The 20,992-nt window shown below is 42.3% G+C and overlaps 1 protein-coding gene across 1 annotated transcript; it reads right to left on the reverse strand.

The window, feature by feature from the left end:
* Window positions 1-3,118: 3,118 nt before the first annotated feature.
* LOC128301817 (uncharacterized) lies at window positions 3,119-12,331 on the reverse strand. Its single transcript, XM_053038450.1, has 3 exons — window positions 12,296-12,331; window positions 5,358-5,606; window positions 3,119-4,137 (listed from the first exon to the last, which is right to left on the reverse strand). Exons 1-3 carry the CDS (start codon window positions 12,329-12,331, stop codon window positions 3,310-3,312), a joined length of 1,113 nt encoding a protein of 370 aa, XP_052894410.1. The 3' UTR covers window positions 3,119-3,309.
* Between the last annotated feature and the right edge of the window lie 8,661 nt (window positions 12,332-20,992).

Here is a 20,992-nt window from a genome sequence, read left to right on the forward strand (position 1 = left end):
ACCCGGCAACAGGCCACTATATACCCTGCACAGCCCGGATGGCCATAAGACCCAACCATCCCCGTACCGCACGTCGGAAAATGACACACCGAATGGGTGAAATTTCTTTTCCTTCAAATCTTCACCGTCGCACCCGTCTCGTCATGTTTCGGTCATTTCGGTCACTTACCGTCCGGTCTCGCATCCCCCGTTCATCTATCTACCAACCCGCACAAACATTACGCACCCGCGATTCTACATGGTGCGTTAAATAATTAGAGAAAACCGCTGGAACTGGCTTTAAATCTCACCAAAGATCCGACGGTCCCAAAAGTGAAAAATCTCACCCCAAAATGAGCCGAAAAACTAACAAAGCCGCACACGGGAAGGCCGTGCGCGATGCGTCGGAAAAGCCTGACCACACCAGACGCGCTGCTGTGCCGTGTACACATACAACCACACGCAACACCACAGGTCAGTTCCACCATAATGGTGAGAGAAAGAAAAGAAAATGCGTCCATTTTTGCATTGTACCGGACGGTCTCGGGACGGGACTCGGCGGTGATGATTGTTTTGTTTCGCACCTGAAAGATGAGTGATGCGCAAGTGAAAGAAGACCGTTTTTGATGTTCCGTGGTGATAAGGTGATCTAGAAAATGGGTGTGCCGGAAGGTTGGGAAAGATCCGAGTGTGGAAAGTGAAAATTGTGTTGAGCGTTACACGATTTTCTTGGACGATGGAATGGAACAGCGGAAAAGAAAGGTAGTAATATGAAGGTAAAGTTTGAGGTAAATTGAGTTATGTGCACATGTAAATGGTGTCCACATGGTTGCAGCTGAGCATGGATATAATTGTTATTATGGGAATATGTAGTAATGTTTACGAGCTCTTGAGATTGAGCCATAAGGTGGTAGGTATAATAACGTCATGTACCCGGTGAGAATTGTAATTTTTGGTATATTATTTTATTTATTTACTATTTTATTTTAAATGAATTTTACCATTAGCTTTTATTGTAACTGGTTCGATGAAAGTATATTACAATTATTATTCACTAATAAAAAATTCAAATAAGATGTAATACAATCCATCTAACTCATTTATTTGTTAATATTAAATTAGATATTAAATATACACTAGAAAACGGATGTAAAACACCTATACCATGAAAAATAAGTCACATTAATGATATTAGTTATTAACAATTTTAGTATTGTCAGGCACTTTAAGATTTTGAACTAGAGACATTCTCAATTTTTCATACAAGAATTGAAAGAGTAGTTTCTGAGTCAAGAAGAGTGTCTGAGTCACTGAGTCTTAGGAGGTGCTTCGATGAATCAGACAGCACCCGACAGAGTGATGGTTCCTGCTCGTCAGATATTTCTTTCTAGAAAAATGGTCCATATTTAAATACTCTTCGCGGTCTAAAAAACTCTAAAATAACTATGTTATGCTTGCTATAGCAGAAGCCTTAATCTTCTTCCATTTGCTCGTCCCATGCAGGTTGTATTCCATGACAACTATACAACTACGTTTTTCTAATTTTTTCGCATGTTAGCTAGTATTTCTTTTGCTCTTGTTCGGACTACAAAAAGCGTCCTAAAAATGTATACAGCTTGCTTTTTATTTGAAAATAGCTATTGACAGTTACATATGCTTTAGCAGTGAACGGTGCGGCTCATTGTTTATGATTCAGAGTTAGGCCCCCAATATTATAGCTTAAAATTCTAGGAATAGCACAGATTTATTCGAATTCTCTGTAGAATACTTCAACGGTTAAACAGCTCGTCAATATAGACTAATATTGAGTTAACTAAACACGAGGTTTTTATTATTTATTTATATCATCTAACATGCCGGCTCTTGCCGTATTACCAACAATGTTGTGTTAAGTTTGTTTTTTACAACTTTTACAAATTTTATAAAGACATTTCAATACGAGGTTGTTATCGGAATAAATTAGTAAATCAAAAAAATAAATTAATAAATGAACTAATAACAAAATATATTCATAAATACGAGGTTATTGCTATCCGCTAAGCAGGTACAACTACAACTTGAGCTTGTTGAGGAAGTGCTGTTGTGTATACTTAATCAAAAACATTAATTAATTAATAAACACATCAGGTCATGATAATCTGTAAAAAATCTGTAATATGACATGCAAATCATGCAAAACATATTTTTTCGATAAACATTCCTACTGATGAAACATGATGCGACATCGGTAAAACTTGCCTATTAATATTTAGCTACAATTTAATCCACCTATAAATAAATTCACACTGCACGAGCTTATGTCAGACACGCTGTATTACGCTCACTGCAATAAACTTTTACGACGGCTTAGCGTCAAGTTTTTGCGTACACCGAAACATGATCACCCGGACTGCACCCGGGTCGATGTAGTTTTGCCGATCGTCATAAGTCAAGTTTGTTTTATTAATCGCCGCTAACCTACCGGGTAGATCTGCCTGACGACCTGACCGACGCGCCCTGGCATGCTTCTCTTTTTTCCATCTTTATGACTGTGATCATGATCAAATAATAAACCTGTTTCGGATTCTTCATTTAGTTCCATTCAGTTTCTCTTACCGGCCGTTTGGCGGGTAGCCTTCTTACCACAGGAATGATATTTAGATTGAGTCAGTCCATTAATAATGCTACCGTTCGGATGCCCGGGAGAGAGGAACTGCTCCGAAGCGCTGTTGAGGTGGTGAGATAAATGAGATTCAATTTCCAATTTTCCACTAATGAGTGTTGCATCGCTTGGAGTTCGCTTGTGGTAACATGGCATTAAGCGAGCGACCACCGAGAAGATGTTCGGATGCTAATAATATGTTATTAGAAGAGTAGAGTTTATTTTCGTAAATGTTAAACAATGCCAAACAGCAGAAGTTCGTCCGTTCGTCCGATGCTATTTTACCACTTCCGTCTTGCTGAGGCTCATCTTGTATGATGAAACAATTTAAATGCCATGCCGTTAAGAATGTTCTGTTTGGAAAGCAAAAGAAGATAATTTCGGTACATAAAGCAGAAGAAAAGCATTTCGGCGCCAGGGGATGAAGCAACCACCGCGAGAAAAGAGTTTATTTTTCACCCGATCATTCATTTTTGTTTTATTTGTTCGTTTAGGTTATGTTTGACAATTCGATTGATTGACATACCGATAGTGGCACACATACATACAGCATTATTGTCCGGATTTCGTTCAGAGATCTCGTTTCGGTTTCGTTTGCTCCCAATGATTTTTTGTGGTTTTCAGTTTCTGGTCTATGTTGACATTCTTCAATTTATTCTTGTGACGTTGCATCCGAGTGTCGCTTCGGATTAGGTACGTTCCGTCTGCAGCTTTTGCTTCGGTGAAACTTGAGCATCATGAACAGCATCGACCAGCGTTTCGCCACTCAGCACTGCCTTCAGCGATACCCGATCATCCACGGGCGCTGCTTTCGGGACGTTCGTTGCCTTCGTTTCGACCACCACCGATTCCTGGGGACTTTCGCCGAATCCTGCCCGGGCGGCCTTCTTGGCCGCACTTTCCGCCACCAGCTGGACGGGGTAGTCAAAGCTGTAGAAGAACCCTTTCGGATTAGCCGACACTGGTTCATCCTCGCTACCAGCCGTCTGTTCGTCCTGCTGTTCGTTGTTGCGTTTCTTCACACTGCGTGCGAGTGCTTCCACCACTACACCTTCATCTTGCAGCGCATCCACATTCGGCGCAATGTGGTCCGTGTAGGGTAGGCTCGGATAGCGTATGAGACTCTGGTGTTGGTTGGAAACGGCCGCCAGGATTTCGTCATGCTCCGGGTCCTCCTCTACCGTGTTCGCTTGTACCGCCCGGTAAGGTTCATCGGCACCGCCGGACGTAACGTCGGGATTAGCACGGGCCAGACTGGCCGCTTCCTCCCATGCCTTCATGTGAGCGAGACGTGCCTCACGCACTTCTGGCGTCTCGGTTACCGGCTGCAGGCGTATCTCGGGACGGTTGTCGATCTGGTGGAAACCGAGACCATCGGACCAGTACTGCACGATCACGTCCTCGCCGAGCGGGTTCACGTACTGGTACGAGCCACGGACTTCACCGTTGGCGTTGCGAGCTTCCAAGCGGGCCTGATTGTGGTCACTGTAGCCAAACATAGCTCTACCGAGCCCATCCTAGTGTGAGGAAAATGGTGGAGCAGATAAAAATTGAGCATTACGATGTGTTTGGTATTACAAAACTAATAAAATAAAATAATTTAGTAAAATAGTGATATAATCAATTAAAACTTAAGAGCACACATTAAGAGGATGATGCGATTCATCTGATGGGATCTTATTGACATTGTTTGCTTCTTGGTTCTTTAACTAGCTAAAGTCATCGATCAAAAGTATTACTAAATTCATATCGAACAGTTACAGGGCTATTAGTCATTTTGCTCCACCATCCAATGCTTAGGAAGTGAAGAACTACTTGGCAACACTGTAATTGGACCAGTTTTCGTTGAACTTAATTTTTGTACTTCGGTTTTTTGCTTTTAATTTTTAAGGTCTATGGCTATTGGCATTACTCGAAGAAGGTTATCATAGTTGTATGAAGAATTCGTAATTTGTTAGCTGTCAGAAATAGAATCACATCAAATACAAAATTGCTGGGGCAGCCCGGTGGTATGATGGTAGCGGAGCCGGTCTTCACACGAACGGACCGGACCAAAATCCCATCCGGACCAATGCTCCGTAGCAAGGACTGACTATCCGGCTACGTGGTAAAATAAGTCGATACGAGATAGGCCGTTCTAACGAAATATAAAAAAATACAAAGTTGTTGATCGCAAAATTCCAATACTTCAACTAGCTTTGTGATTTAGGCTTTGTGATAAGTTACATAAAACCAGCCTGAATTTGTCAGAAGTTTAATTGAATTGAATTTTCAAACATTTTATTGCTGGAACATGCCGGTTTTTATCGAAGGAAGAAGTTGATTTTTAGAGCAGCCCCAAAAAGGGGCCGAATATTATTATCTTAAATTTGCAAATAATACAAATACAAACTACTTGATTTGGTGATTTGCTTTCCTATTGTAGCCTCAGTCATAAAAAAACGGATTTTACCACCCCGAAATAAAACGCATAAAACCGACCATCGCGCCTTCCAAGGATTTACTGAGCGATGCGTCCTTGTGGCATTAAGCCAAACGAATACTATTTTGCGAAATATGACTTCCAACGGGTCCACCAGACCCGAACGAAGGTCTGCCTTAAAATCCTCTCGGACAGGCGATAAATCTCGCTCGTCCAATGGTTGTCTTGTTGGCTTGTGCATAATTCGCAAGTAAATGAATGCAATTGTTAGTGCAAATGACGATCGCTCGTGTGTGGCTTGCACCGCATTCCTACCTGCCCATGGAACTGTTTCGCCTCGTACTCCTCCTCCACGTAGTCCTCCGGGTTGTCGATAAGCCGACCGTTGTAGTAGAAGGTGGCAAGGGCCGGATCCTGCACGTTGCGCGTGTACCCGAGCGGATGTTCGCCCAGCTTTGCCGCGTACCGTAAGTCCAGGCTTTGCTGCGTGATGTACTTCTGCGCCTCTTCCGGGCTGATGTTGACGAGCTGGATGCGTCGGGCAAGCAGCAACGGTGTTACCAGCTGTGAGTGTGTGTGTGGGAATTCAGAAAGAGAAGCAAAAACAATGGCATCACATTAGCATCAAACCAGACCGATTTGTAATTCAATTACCCCTGGAACCGAGCGCGTCCGAAACAATGCACCGATTAGCATGAAACTGGAAACGACAACGCCGCGGAGAAGAAAGTGATAAAGCGACAGTTTTTCTTTTGACAGAATCGGAAAACAGCACCGCGTGACGGAAGTAGAAAATTTCAAACATAAATGTCATCCCTTCAATCCGACGCCGGTGGTTTAGTCGTTCCCGTTTCCCGTTCGGTCCCGAGCAGCTTTTCTGTTGCTAGGGACAGCGGGGATTTGTTTTTTGCTCTTTGTGGCTTGTCTGGCGACATTATTCTTGCGCCAAAAAATTCCAACTCTTTTGACACACTGCCAGCAGCAGCCAGGAGTTGGGACGCACCGCCAACTGGTGGTGCGAAGATAAAATAAACCGAGCGGACGCACGCAAGATATATGCTGCAGCAGCACCGATGCGTGGCTCTTCTGTCGCAGCAGCAACAGTGGCTTTTGTAATGCGTTTGGCACGAACGGGTGGATCCATAGATTGGGCGATATTTTTATGACCTTTCTGGTGTGCTTGCCACTGCTCCCTGCTTCCCCCCCCACACGGCAATTCCGGTGCCGTAAAGAAAGGGATGAAATAGTAATCATAAAAACGGAAAATTTCGGCGTTGCGCTGTGGCATTGAAATTATATATCGGTTCCGCATTGTAACTGGTGGTGAATTTTTATTTCTCGAAGCATTCGTCGGCGTTTGTAAATGATAGAATTCGTTGGAAATTCGTTCAACCATGATGCATAATCATCGCGCGTTTGGAATCGCTGTAAATGTGTGCAGAGGACAAAATGATCCATTGCGAATGTACGATGCAACTGGCTGCTGATGCTGCTACTGCTGATGGCCTTGCTTTGCCCGGTTGACCAGTTTGGTACAAAAATGTAAATTTCGTTACAACGAAATAACATCTCCCCTCCCCCGGGGGGGCATAATTTTTCAATTTATACCGCACTGGAATCGATTGAAGGATTCGTTTCGTGAATATAATGTGCATCGGTTTTGGCAAGAAATTTGTGGCGCCGTACGTTCTGAATAACAATGTGGCGATGTTTCAATTTCGGAACATGGCGTTATCGTATTTCAACGTGTATCGTCATCATTGAGTATGATTGATCACATAATGGGGGGGATCATTGTAACAATATTTGTACCGCATTAGGACCGTATGGCTGTTTGTTATGCGTATGTTGTGTTCGGACGGCGACATGGTTGTTTTTGGTAGCAGGGCCGGGTTTCACAGACCAGGAGTCCATCTTCGACATAATTGGCTCATAAAAAGGGCTCATTAGCATCGCTGAATTTGTTGCTCTAGCTCATGGGACCATAATTATACAAGTAACACTTTTAACTCAAAATTGATTATATTCTATTCCATCTCAATTTGAAACAAACAAACAGAGTTAGAAATACTGTTCCAAAGCTGAAGAAAGCTACTTTAAAATTTTACATAATTGTCATTTGTCTCACATTATCATTACGACAAGTGTTGCAAAATATTCCACCACCAACTCCAGGACGAATCTCTTTTATATTGATGTCTAAAAACTTAACCCATTCCTCACTCATAACGCGTTAAATATATCCAAATGATGTTTACAGGCATATTTCTGCTAAAGATAATGCCCAGAATTTAAAATGGAGATCACAGCTGCTTCCTCTGCATAAGTTCTCTTGGAACAAGAATTTTAAGCAGTAGAAAGACTTAAATGATGACAAAATGAAAGTTATGATATGCCTCAAAACTTGGTTTATTGCAAAAACTCTTGCAATAATGATTCAAAAAAACAGAAAAATATGCAAAGCCGGAAAATTGTATTTTGAATTATCGGAATGTTTGAATTATCTTTAATTATTTGAATAATTGTATTTGTCCTAAAGCTCTTCTAAATATTTCGATATTTATATTATATTATTATTTAAATATTATACGCTTTATATTATTTATTTTAATTGTATTTTGTATTTTTACATATTAAAATAATGACATGAACTTTGCATTTTAAGATATACGGCCTGGCCGTTCTCACAATAATATAAAAAAAATTGCATTTCGTAAAAAATACTCCAAATTAAGAGGGTAATAATTAGATAGTTTGGTTAAATAGATTTGAAAATTTCTGGACTTAAACTTGACAAGCCATTTTGAACTCAAAAACGCTGTTAAGAACGTTTTGCAAACTGAATGAATAAAAAATGGTGAATGTATATTGCACTTTAAACTAATATAACTGCAGTTTAAAATCAACAAAACAACTTACACTAGGCGAAGGAATAGTTGTAATGTATTCAAAAGTTGAGCAAAATAACTTTATTCTAAGGAAATGTTATACGGAAATTTTAACATTGTAGGGAAAAGAGTAACTAGTAAAGAAGGAAAGAGTAATTTAAGTAATAGGAGTAAGTTGTAGTAGTAAGTATGTATATTGGTAAGCTATTTATTATAGTATATACTCTATATTAGCACTGTGAAATCTTGAAACATTGTACATAAACCATTTTAGCATTCATGCCAATAAATTTCCTTCCGAAAGCAGTCGAAAGCGTTCGTGTCAGAGGACAACATACCTTCTTCCATTCTTCACTCCATCACAATCACATTCCAGTACGGCACGTGCGGCAATGTACGAACGCATTCTTTTTACAAAAATCTAACAAAAGATTTATTTGCGACAGAAACAGGTGCGGTGCAAAATGCACCGATCTGGCTATGTTAGTGTAAGTTAGTGCGGCACTACTGACCCAATATGACTGACACCAACGGACGCACGGTGCAATTTTTGCGTCCACCAACGGAAGGGACACTCTCTACGGAAAGCAAAAAGCGAACGCAACCAGTGACAGTGAACGGCGCCCTGTATTCACCTTGACAGCGAAAGAGGGCGAAATGCAGGGCTCAGGCGCTCTGCGTTGGGATTGGCCTTAAGTGAAGAGTACGGGCACGTGCGACCGAAGCGTGACAAAGTTGCATAATGAAGTGGTTTGGTATTGTCGCTTTGCAAATGGGCAAATGGGACAACACTCTCTTTTTTCACCTTCTTCTTTAATAAAAACGTCACACAAAAAACACAAAATAAAAAAACAATACATTTGATACAGCCGGAAATCAATAAACACACCAAGAATCCTGTGCGTCAGCAAACACCGCCCGAAAGCAAAACAAATAGCGTCTGAAGATTAAGGTCAAGCAAAAGATTTTTCTCGCTTGCCGTTGAAATTGTTTCCATTTTATGCAAAATAAGATGTTGCCATAGGCTTAGTTGACCGTGCAGCGGATGAAGGATCGGTCGAAGGATTAATGCATTATTGAGAGAACATTCATCAAAGCGATAAGCATCATTGAACCGTTTGGCGAAATATTCAAATCATCGTTAAAGCAAAGACATTGCTCATAACGTTGCGCGCGCTGCGCTGTGCGTGAATGAATATTTCATCACCGAAATTGACTCTTTATCTTAGCTGGTAATTGACTGGCGGTAAAGAATGAACCAACCAATGAATGAATGATTTTTTGCATCATTCACAGGGAACGAAAATAAAACAATAGTATTAACCCAGGGAATCCAACCTACGCGTGATTGATTAGGGTTTGCGTGAGCGTTCTTTAATCATCCCGTCCGCGATTGAAACTGTAGATTGTTCATGAAAGTGATTCTCTCGAGCTGGGGGGTTTTCTCTTCAATTCGGTGAATTGACAGCTCAGTAGCCCCCTCCGTGCCAGCATTTGACATTTGGGGAACTTAATTCTAATGTTGGCACGCACGCTGGGTATTTCCAGTGTCGTCCTTCCAGACAGCACCTGAGAGATGAATCACCAACGTTGTCTCCTGGATGGAGCCTCCCTTACAATGGAGCTCATAAATATTTCATGCGAATCAACTGTATTTTATTTGGCAATTCCAAATCTTCCCCGCGGGGTTTTTTTATTATTGTGTTGTTTTGTTTCGGTGAGTAACAGCTATTTTGGATTATTACATTCTTCCGTTTCGGAACGATCTTGTCACGATCCTAGTTTGAGAGGGAGTTGGGACACTTTTTCCTTCCCGTTTCGCCCCTCAAGCGACCATCCGTACCATTATCGCTAAGTTGTCGTCATTAGTTGCCGGATGGCCTTGATTTATGTGCTGTTTGCCTATGACTGCCATAAGTCTTGATGGCTTGGGGAAATCGTATCACTGCTAAGCTGAACAGATAAACAAACGTCCAGCCGCAGCTAGGGCAAACAATGGGCAGGAGAACAAATTTACGGCCATGCTGCCTGCGGCGTTGCGGCGTCCCAACGCTCAAACACTTGACGTTTGGTTATTAAATGTTTGCTCGACGGACGCTGGTCCGGGTGGAACGGTCACCGTGGGGATATGTTTGGCGGTAAACATCGAAAGTTCATCGATGGCTGCTAGTTGAGCGACAAATTTCGTCATCGATTATAGAACGAAATCATATTGCGTTAAGTTGCCAACAGTTCTCCAGGACTTCTAGTCCGCTAGAATACCAGATTCGCATACCAGACAAAAGAGACAGTTAGAAAACATTTTAAAAAAAGCTGCCTTATACATACAATCGTCCCATAAACCATCTGGTCACCAATAGGCGTACGCACCCGCACCCAAAGATGGTCATCAAAGCCGATAAGTTTTGCATAAATTAGTGCAGTCGATCGTTTGCCCACACAGGCTGGCCGGTCACTGAACTCTTTACAGCAGACAACTATGTGAAAAGCTCATTCCCGGCGGCAACAGGTTCTGGAAAACAGGAGGGAACCCGAATGGGAACCCATCCTGACTTCATCCCGGGATCGGACTCGCTCCTGGTAGGAACGGGTTTCCAGTGCGCCATAACCTTGAACCAACCGTGCTGTATTAACACCATTTTCGTCCTCGTACATTAGCATTTAGTTGCTTAGAATGTTGAACGAATTCCTGACGCTAAGATTGAACCTGTTCCCGCACTACAATAACACCGACTGGACCGGTAGGATATTGCCGAGACTAACTGTTCCCACCGTGACATTTAGAGCAGTTTTGGGAAGACATTCGCTGTGGCGGTATGAAGCAATGTTCTGTCCAACGAAGAAGAACACAACATATCTCACCACTTGGGAAGCCTGGCAGTCGATTGGCAAAGCTGGACTCGCCACGATCGCTGAACTGCACGATTCGTCTCCAACTTTGGCCATATAGCAACATCACACATCACACAACGCTACCCTATTTTTGGACACCTCGGAACTTGTTTGACAGTTGGGAAGCACGCCCCTTCGATCTGTGCATCCGATCACAAATGTTTAGCTAAAGGTTAACGACATTAGCAGACCGATTGTAAATATGATTGCGGTGGGTGTGCAATCTGAGCCGATCCGGTAAGCCTTAGAATTTATGAGCATGCAGAAGTGCGGCCAACATAAGCCAGCAAAAGGATGCATTTGGTGGCCTTGTTGATGTTTTGACGGTGCTGAGTGAGGATTGACAGCAGCTGATGTTTAGAAAGGTTAGAATATTACCTTTGGTTTTTGGGAACTCTTGCTTTTTTAGACTCAAAAGTTCACATTTTATCAAACAGACGTGTACGAAGGAGAAAATTTGCATCCTCATAAATTACAGAACTATAGAACGCGCGTGTAACCGGCTTGAAGATCTTGAAGATCAAAATGTTATGTGCGATTTGAACAGTAAAGTTCAAGTGTGTCAAACATGTAAGAACTTTATGAAGCATTCAAACTGAGGCGATTTGTTATAGGTCAATAGGTCTAAGTATGTTGTTTCCGCCTTTTAATTGTATATGAATACCAAAGGTCCATATATGATACCAAGGTCATGGATCGTGTTCCATTTTTATCACTTATTCATCTACACTATTACATGAAAAAAACAGCTAGTCTAGTAAGTTATATGACATAACGTCAGAAGGTGAGGTAATCTGAGGTAATAACAAGTGGTTAAGATAAGATCATTTAAATAAAAAAATGCAAGCTGGATATGATGATCATATAATTTAAATAAATAAAATCGATTAAATATGTCATTAACAACATACAATTCTCACTCTTTAAAATCACTCTAGAGAAAAGCTTGAAATACATAACTCGGTAGTAATACATAACTATTTTAAGTGTTCCTAGTACACTTTTTTCATCACATCAAAATACATCAGCCATAAAACAGTATCACCCCTTATATAAAAGCCCGTAAAACTTCAATCCCCCTAAATCACTTCCCGACTTGGCGTCGACCAACTTTGGGCCCGAAGCGCAAAATTCGTGCCCAGAATTTATATTTCCACTTTTCAGCACCTCAACCAACAGAAAAAAAAACGGAACGACCGGCCAACGATATGAAAAACGCGAAAAAAGGAGAATTTCGATTTTAATTCCTGGAGCCAAGGCCACACGAACCATTTACTAGCGGCGTGACATTTACTTCCCCTACGGTTCAGCTCAGCTCATCCTTACTATCGCGGCATTCGATATCCAATTTCCAACTCCGAAATAAAACACGCAACAAAAAATCCGATAACGATTGTACGATTTCATTCGTTTCGGTGCCCACTGCAAAATTATGGCGCATGTTCACGCATTTCTGGAAAAGGTTGCACGTACCGAGAGGATGGTTAGAACTTGTATCAATTTATCCATGATTGTTGTCGCACTAAACGCACACGCACACACGAAGTCCCCCTGCTGTATGCACCGGAACGGAAGGCTTTTAAGTTAATTAACTTTTTCTTTCACACCGATAGGCTTATCAGGTGTGCTTTCTCGCCAGATCACGAAAGCACGCCAGTACACACTAGTAAATTAGCCACACTGCACTGTTCAAGCACCGATGAAGCGAAATGCGTACCGTTCCTACGCCGGGTGTACGATCGATCAACGCGTATCGAATGACGCTAAATCTTGAAGCTTGCGTTCCCGCGACCACGAAAACAATAACCGTCGAGCGACGCGTGTGACAGCCTTTTTATATGGCCATCATCATTCCATGCGTGTTTCGCCTTGCGGTGTGTGTCTGTGCCAATGTTCGATCTCAGGCACGGGTTTCGCATTCTTATCCCCAATTTGTGTGTTCCCCCCCCTGTGTGGGGCTGGAATCGGGGCAAGGTGTGGCTAACGAAGCAGGACCAGAAGGACCGTGGACGAAGCGAGAAGCGCAAGCGAACGGAAACGCTGAAGATGGGGTTCTACTCTCGATCTTCCCGCTGGTCGATCCTCCGAGCCAGCGAGTTCTGGGGGGAGGTTTGTGATAGAGAGCACTGTTTGTTCTTGTTTTCTTATGTGCTACGGTTCGTTCGGGGACTTCCACTTAGGAGTTTCGAGCTGTCGCCGATAGTAGGCACAAGACGAAGGCACCAGACCAGCCACGACCTTTCGCTTTTTTTAGAGCAACAAGATAAGCCGCCCGGTAGAAGACGGTTCCCGCCCGTATTGATTCGCTTCCAGCAATATCTTTGCCAAACACACGCACGGTTGTTAGAGATCTGGAATGCCTTTTGCGCCAGGATGCGTATGAGCGGTATTGGACCAACTATTGGACAATGGTTCCCAGCTGTTCCGTGTCTATCTGCCCCAAACGGATGCGGCCAGAAGCGAACCACAGGCGAAACGGAGCGGCTCGTTTCGGCCACCATCAATTAAAGAAACACCGTACACAGGTTTAAAGTAAGCCGCCGCCTGTGGTACCATAACTGGTAGAAAACAGGTCGGGAAATAATTGCTACATGCGGGCAGTAAATTGGCTTTCGGGATGCTGCCTGGGGTCCCGATGATAACAAGCGAAAGAGGGGAAGAACAAACTGGCTCATTGTCGTTGCATGTCACATCGGTTGGGGGGTTGTATGAGTTTGCTTTGCCGCTTAATGTGCCGAGGCGAGGAAGGATTTATTGATTGTGAACATTGTGTAGAAGGTGTCCAATTAATAGAAATCCATTACTTTTAGTTGTCATGGCAACTGCTCCCCGTCCTCTTCGGTGTCACTCGATTGATTGTTTATAGTATGGTGTTGGTTTCGGGTAATCGAGTGACCCGTTGGTTTAGTGGTAACGGTGTGGATCTTTCGCCTTTTGTCTATCCAGATTAGAGTCCGAGAGCATTGGAAAGCGTTTTAACCTATTGACCGAATAAAATATTAATTTTCATCACCAAATCAGAACAGCTGCCACACCTTAACAGCTATAAGTGGCAAATAAATTCTTCCCACACAATCGCCTTGAGGTGGGCAAATGAATGAGTTCTTTCAGAGTGGAAACAAGAAAAAAAGCCAATCTGTAATAAACCCACCTGTGCGGTACGTGGATTAGAACCGAACTCATTTTCACCTTTTACCACTCTTCTCCTTTTATCTTACTCCAATTTCAAGAGCTACAAGTGGCAATAAAGACGTTAAAATACATGAGAATGCGTTACTTTGCCCAGCCAACTGAGTGGTCGTTTTGGTTCGTTGAACTTTGATGATTGCCAAACAGCGGGGCGAAGAAAAATAAAGAAAATGTCGCTCCACACGCGAAATGTGATAGCTTTTCTGTCATTTTCTCGATATGATTGATGAGTGAAGAAGGATTTGGTGGTTTTTGGTGTTTTTTGCACATCGCTTTTTGCATGGCAACTATAATGCGAAGAAAATGGTAAAAAGGAACAATTTATTTTGGCCCGATTGGTGCGCCGGGCTTTAATGGTTTCACTGTGGGGAATGCGAGATATTAATTCCGAGTGACAACATGACATGGTTTTGATCTCTATCTTCGAATCAGAATTGACATGTCGCAATGAAGGAGCTTCTCCATCATCTTCATCATCTTCGTCATCTAAACAGGAGACAGTTACCTGCAAGATTATAACCATATCGAGGTAGTGCTTTAGCTATTCCACAACATACTGATGCATTCCTCGTTCACGTAGCACCTTCAAGAACTAAGTCACCTTCGTCAGAGAACACACAACAGTGTAAACAGTGTCGGAAATGTTAAAGGCGCAAAAATTGCTTCACGATGTGTGATGAGCTTTTGCAAAGCGAGGGTAGAAATAGAAATACAAGAAAGATCTTTCAAAAGCACCTTCATGAATATTCATTGCACCCACTCTGGAGCGTTGCGTGTGCTGTACGTCTTTCTTCAATTCGGTTCGTGAGCAGAGGGTAGACATGTTTGATTTCCATGTGCGTGTGTTAGTGTCGGTGCTCCAGACCATTCTTGATGACTGATGACAGAACTTAGCTGCTACCGCGGACTCAATAATTCACCGCCTAATGAGTCATATCGCACGATCGTACACACCACCGTTGATCGGGAGCCGGGAAACAGTATGTCACTGGTAACGGGCGCACGTCAAGAATGTCTTTTAGGTGAACAAAACCCGTCCTCCGTCCAGTTGCGATCATCTACATGCTGGAATATTCAACAGGTGCCCAAACTGGGCAGTGAATGCAGAGACCTCAATTAGAAGTTTATTTCGGTAATGAACGATCGGAAATGTCAGAAATGTTTCAATTAAATCCCCTAGAGGGACAGTTGCATGTCGACGATGCGAAAGGTAAAATTTACGACCCGTGGATTGGCATGCATCCACACATTAGTTTGTACAAACTACCCTTCAAATTAGACAATTTTATGTCGCGTAGTAGCGTTGTACCTTCGCAGCATCCCTCGCATAAGAACTGTAGCCTTTTTATGCTTAGGTGCCCCGAACAAAACTGGCCAAGCAAGTGATATTTTAAGATCAAGTCTTGCGTTCCACCCTTCCGCTCTTAAGCCACACTAATTCTCGCCCCTGCGCTGTTCCTTTCAGCACCTACTCGGGCGGCGTCGGCGATTCGATACGTTGTTCACGCCCCGTGCATTTGAATTCCTGCGGGATCTCTGTTTTGCTCGCTTCCATCGCATCGTCTCGGTGAACCCATCCGCACACCCATCATCATCGTCGTCGTCGTCGTTCGACTAATGCGTTTTCTCGGGCTGCGTTGTGGGCTGGTATGGGCGAGACTAAGCCTTTAACCACAGCACGATGCCAGCATGCCAGTTGAAGCGTACAGCATTACAGGTAATAAAGTGCTTGCTGAATAAAATCAATTTTTATGGGGTATTATTAGTTTCTTGTCCTTTCGGATCGGCAAACGCCACTGCCACCCCTTGCCAGACGTTTGGTTGTGCTGTTGGTGGGAGCTTTTTTGCGACTTTTCCGCCCGGACAGAGCATCGCGTCCTTGAGTCTTGACGTCGCATCCGTTCGGTCGTGGTGGTGGTGGTGGTCGGGAAAACAGTCGGCTGACTGAAGGGAAACCGTCACCCGTTTGTCGACATGCGATAAGTGAGCAATTTATCGAGCATAACCATCGATTTTGCATTGCTGCTAGATGGATGGAAGTGGTACGGGAGCACCACAGACAAAAAACAGCTGGATGATGCTTAATGTGTGGTTGGTCCGGGCTTTTTCTTTCGCTTTGCCACTTCCACGCAAGCAGAGGAACGATTCTACCGACCGAAGTTCACGGCCTGTCAGTAGACCTGAACGGTTGTCCTGAAGCGTACGCATCTCGCTCCGTGACATGCAATTAATTAATTAAATGCAATCTATCATCGGTCGGCAAGCGCGATGGACCAGGTTGGAATGGTTCTGGTGCAAAGTGGGCTCGTAATGGAATCGTATTAACATCGTCCGTGAGGTTGAATGTTTGACAAGTTGTACCACCGTGACGGTAACACTGGTGAAACATCCGAGAAATGAAGCATAAACAAACATGCAAAAGAGGTGGTGTAGAATGAGAATCTGTGGAGCTGATAAAGTACTTCCATACATTGTTTTCATTGCCATTTTTCATTCCATATTTTGTTATTACAAGTGCTTTTAGTGATTGTATTGATTTAGTTTATTTAGTTTGAAAATGAAAAGTTTTTAATTGCTTTTGTTAATATTTTTTCTTTTTTTCACATTATTCTATTTATTCTACAGATAGAATACTTCAGATATAAAAATCGAAGAGATTGTAATAGTAGAATAGTTAAAATACAATCACAGAAATCTTCTGTTGGTAGTAATTTCCAATATCATTTCATTCAAAAAAGTATAAAGTACTTACTTTACAAAACAAAATGTTCAAATTATCGTGTCCAAACGACGAGGTTGGAGCCACTTTTGAATGCTACTAAAAATTGGATACGTTAAGGCAGATATGAAATATTTGTTAGTTTCTCAAAGTACTACCAGATGCAATCGGATCGATGTCTGATGAAAAAGCGTTGTACGAAATCAATTTAATTGTGAATATCCAGAAAAAGGGAATTATTTCACGTATTGCTAAATTTATTACAGTTAAATCAGAAGAGTATTCAGAATTGGATGTAGCTTTATTGCTTGAACATTGGACCAACATTATGATTTATATATTTTAAATATTCTGTACCGAAAATGGATGTTTCCAAGAATATTTGAAAACATTTCTCATCCTGTGCCGCCGGAGGTCTTGCGGAGCGTTCGAAATTTCCTCTATTATCTTACCACAGAACCGATTACTTTGGACGCTTCTTCATTGAAGCTACACATTTATCAATAATCTTTTAGCTCGCACACAAACGCAGCACTGTTGTTATTGTGCAAAAGTCCTGCAAAGACAACGACGGAAAAATCGCTCCCAACAGCTAACAAAGGAAACAACCCCCTAAACACACAATCCAATCCGCCACATCACGTCTCTTAATGATGGCATTTCAAACGTCGAAACGATTCCTATCCATCTCCATCTGCTTTGGGGTTTGCCGTTTCCACAAATCGTTTAATCAAGCTCACTTCCGCGACCGAAAGCAGCTTTGCTTCATCTGCCATTTTATCGTTCTTTTGTTTGATTTCAAAAAAAAAAAAAACAACCGTGATTGTGCGGTTTTCCTACGGTACGGGAACAGCTCAATCTCGCAAACCCGAACTTGGCACATAACGCGTGGTGCGACGCGATTCTTCTGATCCGTCTCGGACGCGCTTCCCAATCCGAAGGGCATTCCCGGCCCTTCGATAACGGAATGTAGGGGATTTGAGCCACACGCAAAACTGCGAAAGATATTTCAGGACGACTTCTGTGTGTGCGTTTTTTTATATCCGGTCGTCCCACGTGCTGTCAAAACATCTCGCCTTCACATCCCTTCCCGTCTACCCCACAGAACCGGCGCTTATATGCGGAAGCAAATAAATTTCAATTCAATGCAGGTCAGTATGAAATATTGCAATCATAAAAGTGGATTTATGTAACGCGATGGCGGATTCGTCCTGGTGGAGTGAAGTTGCCTGAGGCACGGGAACGGGAATGGAGCTTATATTTTTCTTCGGCTACATCGGGATAGAAACTATTGTTAAAGGAAAACGCGAACAAAGTTCAGGGTCACAGAGTCCCACGACAGAGGCCGTGTTGCACGTTGCATATCACAGACACGACAAAGGAGATGCCACTTTATGCTGCAGAATGCTCCACCCATCGTATCATCCAAGCAGGCAACGCCTCGTTTACACTTTTCAATTAAACGAATCAATTTTTCAAACGCATCACTTTCACGCACCGGACGGATACACACCTGCACGGGACAAACACGAGTCCCGGTCTTCTCTATTATTAACAATCGTTTACGGTTCACGGTGGGCAGCGTGTGTGTGGCCGGTTTGACAGCGACCTAGACCTCTTCCAGTGCAGCGTCACTGCATTGCGTGACGGAACGTGGTTTGTGTTTGATTAATATGTACGGTGTATGAAAATAAACATTATTTAATATTTAATTAGTGTTTGTTGCGATGGGATGGGCCACACGCATCGTGTTTTTGTTTTAGTAAACGAAGTGAAATAGGTAAACAGCTCGTAAGGGGGAACAAAGTGTGACATTTATGAAACACTTATCAGTGTGTTTAGTATGTACTGATTAAACTGTGGTATCTAAATTTAATGCAAAATACTACGTTACAGTTACAGATGATGTGTACGTGATGTGTAACAGATAAGAGCAGTGGCGGATCTAACGGAGTCGCGGAGCAGGCGGTCGCCCAAGACTTCGCTGTGCGGAGGGCCCGGGAAAAGGAGCATGGAAGGATTAAGTGTATGAATTATGCCAGCAAAAGGTAAAAAAAATCGACGCTTCAACCCTTTCCGTATGATGGAAGGAGGCTCCAAGCCTACCACAAGGGGGCCTGGTACAGGAGGCCTTTAGACTCTACCACCCGAAAGTGAAAAAATTCTGGGACTCCACCCAACGTCGTCTCACTACTTGATAAACTAATAATCGTTCAATTTTAAACAAAATTACCCATTATCAAGTCAACATAGATTCGTTCTTAATGCATCTGTAAAAGTTTGTGAAGAAGAGCAAGAGAATGTCAATGAAGTAATCGATCAGCATAGAGAAAATTCGCATAATTCATAGGCCATAGGCCTCTATATTTTATTTTTCCGCTAAATTGTGAGACTTCCGAGGCGGCCACTTCCTTCAAATGTGTACTGTGGTAATGAACTTCTTGATACTACTACATAAGGTACTACGGCAGCAGTACATCCGTGACTCTTAGATGAGCTTAAAGCTCAAGGTTTTGTCCCATCTGGGCTGCAACCTCCATCTGTAGTAAAGGACTTATCCTCTATCGATTGCACCTATAAAGTTTGTGGAGTACTACTGCTGTACTTACCTGAGTCTACCACAAAGCCCACCATGTAGTGAGCGGCGTCCCCATCGTACATCGGTAGCTATTTAGTTGGAAGTTTTGGTTTTGGTTGGGCTCGTCTAGAAGCTGTTGAGCAAAAACTTCGCGATGGGCCCATGATGGGTGAACACATTATTTACTTTTACGCGTAGTAGGAAATTTGTTTGCGATTGCTTATGCGTTCGATGTAGGGTTGGAGCGTTGGGCGATGGTTCTGTTCGATATACCGTACAGGTGACGGTTTTCGAAGTACGGAGGGTGGCTTTCTGTTGAAGTGTATCTAAGCACTTTGCCGATCATTAATCTGGGATGATTCTTGCTTCTTAAAAGATCGAGTAGTTAGAACAGATGATCAGATCTTCATCTCGAACGCAACTAAGAGGGTTTCCTCAGATTTGTGCAAAGTTCATGTCTCAGAGGCGTAAGCGAGTACCGAAACTAAATATTTTTCGTTAGCTCTCAGCTTCCCGCCAAGCATTTTGTGTGGAGAAGTTTCTGCAGACTCTGGAATAATCGGTTGACAGTCATCACCCTAGCGCTTATCTCAAAATCAATGTTGTTGACGTATCCTACTTTTGACAAACGTTCACCTGTACATCATCCCTGCGTAGGTCAGAATTTGTCAGGAGAGCCACATTTTTACGTTCTTTCACATACATACAACGAATAAATTACAATTATTTTGTTAGACGACACTTGCATTGTTCTTCAACTCATGTTTTCTTCTGAAGTGCAATTTGTTTTCTCTGTTGTCTCAGTCCAATGAGGTTCACCTTACAATTGAATCGGATGCGTTAGTTTCGATGCAGGTTCCATTTCTACTTTACTTCGATGAAAATGCCGTTGTTTGCCGTGAATCTTCGGCACCTAGTGATGTTTATTTTGGCGTTATGCCACGAAAACATTTGATTGTCCTTCTTGGTGGAAAAATTCACTTAGATTTCTTTCATGTTGCTCTGTGGTGGAGCACTGCTCTAGCGTGATATTCAGCAGCTAACGAATGATAATGGGGACAATGAAAAAACAACCATATAAAAAGACCTCGAATAATGTTTGTATATTAATATCATAAGAAAAAATATCATTCATTTTGTTTATTTTACTGAATATTTATATTCGTCACAAAGTTTAAAATTTTGTAAAAGGAAACTGATTGTTTTGTATGTCATCTAAACTTCTTTCCTCGATCGATCAATTCCGGTTCAACTCTCTACTCTGTGTTGTGTTGTGTTGTTGTATCTCTCATGTCCTACCTATACACACAAACCCTTATGCTTCTTACGTCTCGTGTCCTTCGCATATGTTACTTGTTTCATGCACCAAAACTATATTGCTGTATTGCAATTTTTTTGCAAGAATTGGGATTCATTTCAAGATTTACAATTTTCAACCTTACGCAACATATTCATACCGATACCGATTGTTTCATCTGAGAACAATTGCAATACATCAAACCATCAGATCAAACAGTCGGAATGCGATTGAACATGGAGGTGAGTGGTCAGAGATCTCTTTCGCCATTTCTCTTCCAATTCATTTTTTTTCTGAAAAGCTTAAAAAATTTCAACTGTCTAAAGGTGTAAAAAATAGAAAAGGAAATAACAGCATAAGAAATAGTTTCATCATATCACTTTCCCT

Source organism: Anopheles moucheti, chromosome 3, assembly GCF_943734755.1.
Source record: "Anopheles moucheti chromosome 3, idAnoMoucSN_F20_07, whole genome shotgun sequence".
Lineage (NCBI taxonomy): Eukaryota > Metazoa > Arthropoda > Insecta > Diptera > Culicidae > Anopheles > Anopheles moucheti.